Source organism: Otolemur garnettii, unplaced genomic scaffold (assembly GCF_000181295.1).
Source record: "Otolemur garnettii isolate 467f Iridium unplaced genomic scaffold, OtoGar3 scaffold00014, whole genome shotgun sequence".
Taxonomy (NCBI): Eukaryota; Metazoa; Chordata; class Mammalia; order Primates; family Galagidae; genus Otolemur; species Otolemur garnettii.
Window position 1 is genome coordinate 30494326 of NW_003852409.1, and position 3032 is coordinate 30497357.

The 3032-nt window shown below is 50.3% G+C and overlaps 1 protein-coding gene across 3 annotated transcripts in view; it reads right to left on the minus strand.

The window, feature by feature from the left end:
• Positions 1-3032, minus strand: part of SH2D3C (SH2 domain containing 3C) — a 35072-nt gene that overhangs the window by 21530 nt on the left and 10510 nt on the right. For 2 of the 3 annotated variants that reach the window (XM_003785325.1, XM_023510606.1), the window contains one exon: positions 783-822. The exons of the other annotated variant lie outside the window; for it this stretch is intronic. In XM_003785325.1, the coding sequence (XP_003785373.1) occupies positions 783-822 (40 nt within the window). The remainder of the gene's footprint in view (positions 1-782; positions 823-3032) is intronic. 3 annotated transcript variants of the gene reach the window in all.

Genomic DNA, 3032 nt, shown 5'->3' on the forward strand with positions numbered 1-3032 from the left:
TTTTTGAGACAGAGTTTTGTTGTCACCCTTGGTAGAGTGCTGTGGTGTCACAGCTCACAGCAACCTCCAACTCTTGGACTTAAGAGATGCTCTTGCCTCAGCCTCACAAGTAGCTGGGACTACAGGAGTCCACCACAATGCCTGGCTATTTTTTGGTTGCAGTTGTCATTGTTGTTTAGCAGGCCCAGGCCAGGCTTGAACCCGCGAGTCTCAGTGTATGTGGCTGGTGCCCTACCCACTGAGCTACAGGCGCCCCCCAACCTGGTTATTTCAAAATGCATTTGCCACATTCCCAGTACTCAGGGCCAATTAAGCTTTTGCTAAACATGAGCTATGTTGGGGCGGCACCTGTGGCTCAAGGAGTAGGGCACCAGCCCCATATACCAGGGGTGGCGGATTTAAGCCTGCCCTGGCCAAAACTGCAAAAAAAAAAAAAAAGCTGTGTCCATTATCTGTGACAGAGAACTTAGTCATCCCTTCCCACTCCCAGGACCAGCACATAGTAGGTACCCAAAGACTGGGTGGGGTGGGAGCCCTGCAACCTTCGCATGGAGAAGACCCCCTGAAGTCCTGTCCCACTGGTAGGAGAGTGGGGTCTGGTGGTAACAAATATTGGGATGTCCTGAGACCCCAAGTACTGTCTTGACTCTGAGACGTTCCCCTTTCAAGAACAGTCAGTGAGATCTGGCTCCTAGCAAGGCTTAAGAGGGGGCACTGCCCTTTGTGGAACCATTCTGACCCTCTAGTGTGCCCTGATGAACCCACGGCCCAGCCCCTCCTACCTTCACATAGTCCCCACCAGCTTCCGGTTCTCCAGTGGCCCTAGAGGGAGAGAACAAAAGTGAGTGTCCCCAACTCTGCTTGGCTCTCCAGCTGTCATCTCTGCCCATCTGCCTGGGGCCAGCACAGGCCCTTGAGGCCCCAGAGGGCTCCTAAAGGCAGGAGGGGCATGCTCTGCTGGCCTGGATGCTCCTCCCCTCTCCAGCTGCACAGCCCTGGGCAAATCCCTTTACCTCTCTAAGCCTGGGTTTCCTATCTGTGAATCAGGGATAAAGACGGCCTCTGCCTCACCAATATGTTTGGAAGACTCAGACAATAATGAAAGTTATATGACTAAGAGGGAGCCTACTCCCTGAATCACTCAGGAAACATGATTTCCTGGTTTTCTTCTTCTTCTCCCTGACATCTCCACCCAACCCCCATGCCCATCTTCTCTGACTCTAAAGGCTGGAAGTGCCAGGCTGGGGCCGGACTGCCTCTCCTCCTGCCCCGCCCTCCATCCCTAGTGCAGGAACCACTCTCACTGCCCTGTGGAGCTCCTGCTGGGGTTCATGGGCTATAGAACTGATTCCTTCTGCCTTCAGGGGGCCAGGACAGTGCCCGGAGAGGCCAGAGGCCAGAGGTAGCTGTTTTTCCAGGGTGTTGAGCAAATATGATCCTTCCTCATAAGAAAGGGCAGCCCAGACCTGCCCCCTCAACACCAGGCTTGGAAATCCACCCGCCTCCTTGACACCTCCCCTAAAGGCATCTTGAACTTGTCATATCCAAAGTGGAAAAGTTGATCCTCCACACCCTGTGCCCTGTTCCTTGTGCGGTCTTCCCCACCTCAGCTGAGGTCAGCTCCTCCTTCCTGACACTTTGGCTGGAAAGCTTGCAGTCATCTGTGCTTCCTCTCATGTTCATGTTCCACATCTAGTTCATCTGGAAATCCTGCTGCTCAACACAGAATCCATCCTGACCTCTTCTCTCCACGTGTCCACCCTGCCCAGGGCCAGGCGGCCTCGTGTCTCCCCCAGAGTGCACAGTGGCCTTTTTGCCTGAAGTCAGCTCCTACCTCTCAGCCAGATGATGTCGAAGGTGACAAGATAAGCAGGTCATGGCACACATGCCCCTTCAACCATCTAGTGACTCCATTTCTTAAAAACAAAATCTACTGCTCTCCATAGCCATGTAATTTGTTGTCCAAACCAAAGCTTTTTTTCCCCTTGTTGGAGTAAAGAGAGTACCATTATTATGTCAGAAAAACAGGCTTAGGGTGGCTCAGTGAGTAGGAAGCCAGCCCCATATACAGAGGGTGCTGGGTTTGAACCCAGCCCCAGCCAAACTCCAACAAAAAAAAAAGAAAAGAAAAGAAAAACAGGCTTAAACTGGGTTATATGTTGCAAACCCATGAGGGCTTGTGTGGCCTGCTGGTGCCTGCTGGCCACCCAGTCTCCCCACGAATGTGTCTCTCATTCTGCCCTAGCCACAACTCTTTCCTGCCACAAGCCCTTTGCATTTGATATTCTCTCTGCCAAAAACATTCTTCTCCCAGATCTTTAGGAAGTGTGCCCCTCCCCACACTGCATTCAGGGCTCTGCCTCCTCAGAGAAGCCTTTCCTGACTACCCCACCTAGATTGGCCCATTGTCCCCAATCTACTTGATTTTGAAATGCCCACTTTACATTTATCTGTTGACTGTTAATAATCTGATGCCCCCATGAGGGTGCTGACTTTGTCTCATTCTCCGTGGAACCCCTCAGTCCCCGGGACACACAGTAGGAGCTCCATAAATACTGTGTAAAGATATGCTCGGGTAGTAAACAACCAATATTAACGACTATCATTATTAATTTTGTTATATTAGTTACTGGTTCTCTGGCTAGGACAGGAAAGGCCTGCAAAATGGGGAAGGGAGGTTGAATACTGGGAAGTGTTTCCCCAAATACAGGGCCCTAATATTTAAAAGAAAAAAGCTAAAAAATAAAATTATGGTCTCTCGCCTCCTTCTGCCTTCTTTCTCTGCTCTTTTCTCTCTCTTGCCCCTCGCTCTTCTCTACTCTCTCTTCTCTTCCTCACTCTCTCCTTATCTCTCTCTCCTCTTTTCTCTCCTCCTTGGTGCTGCTCTGCAGCCTCCCTCCCCCCACCAATAAAGATCTTTAGTACAAAAAAATAAATAAATAAATAAAATTATGAGTTCCCCCCAGTTCAAGTCAAAGGCTCCTCCTTGAGAAGTTGTCTGACTGCCCTCTCTGTTTTTTTTTTTTTTTTTT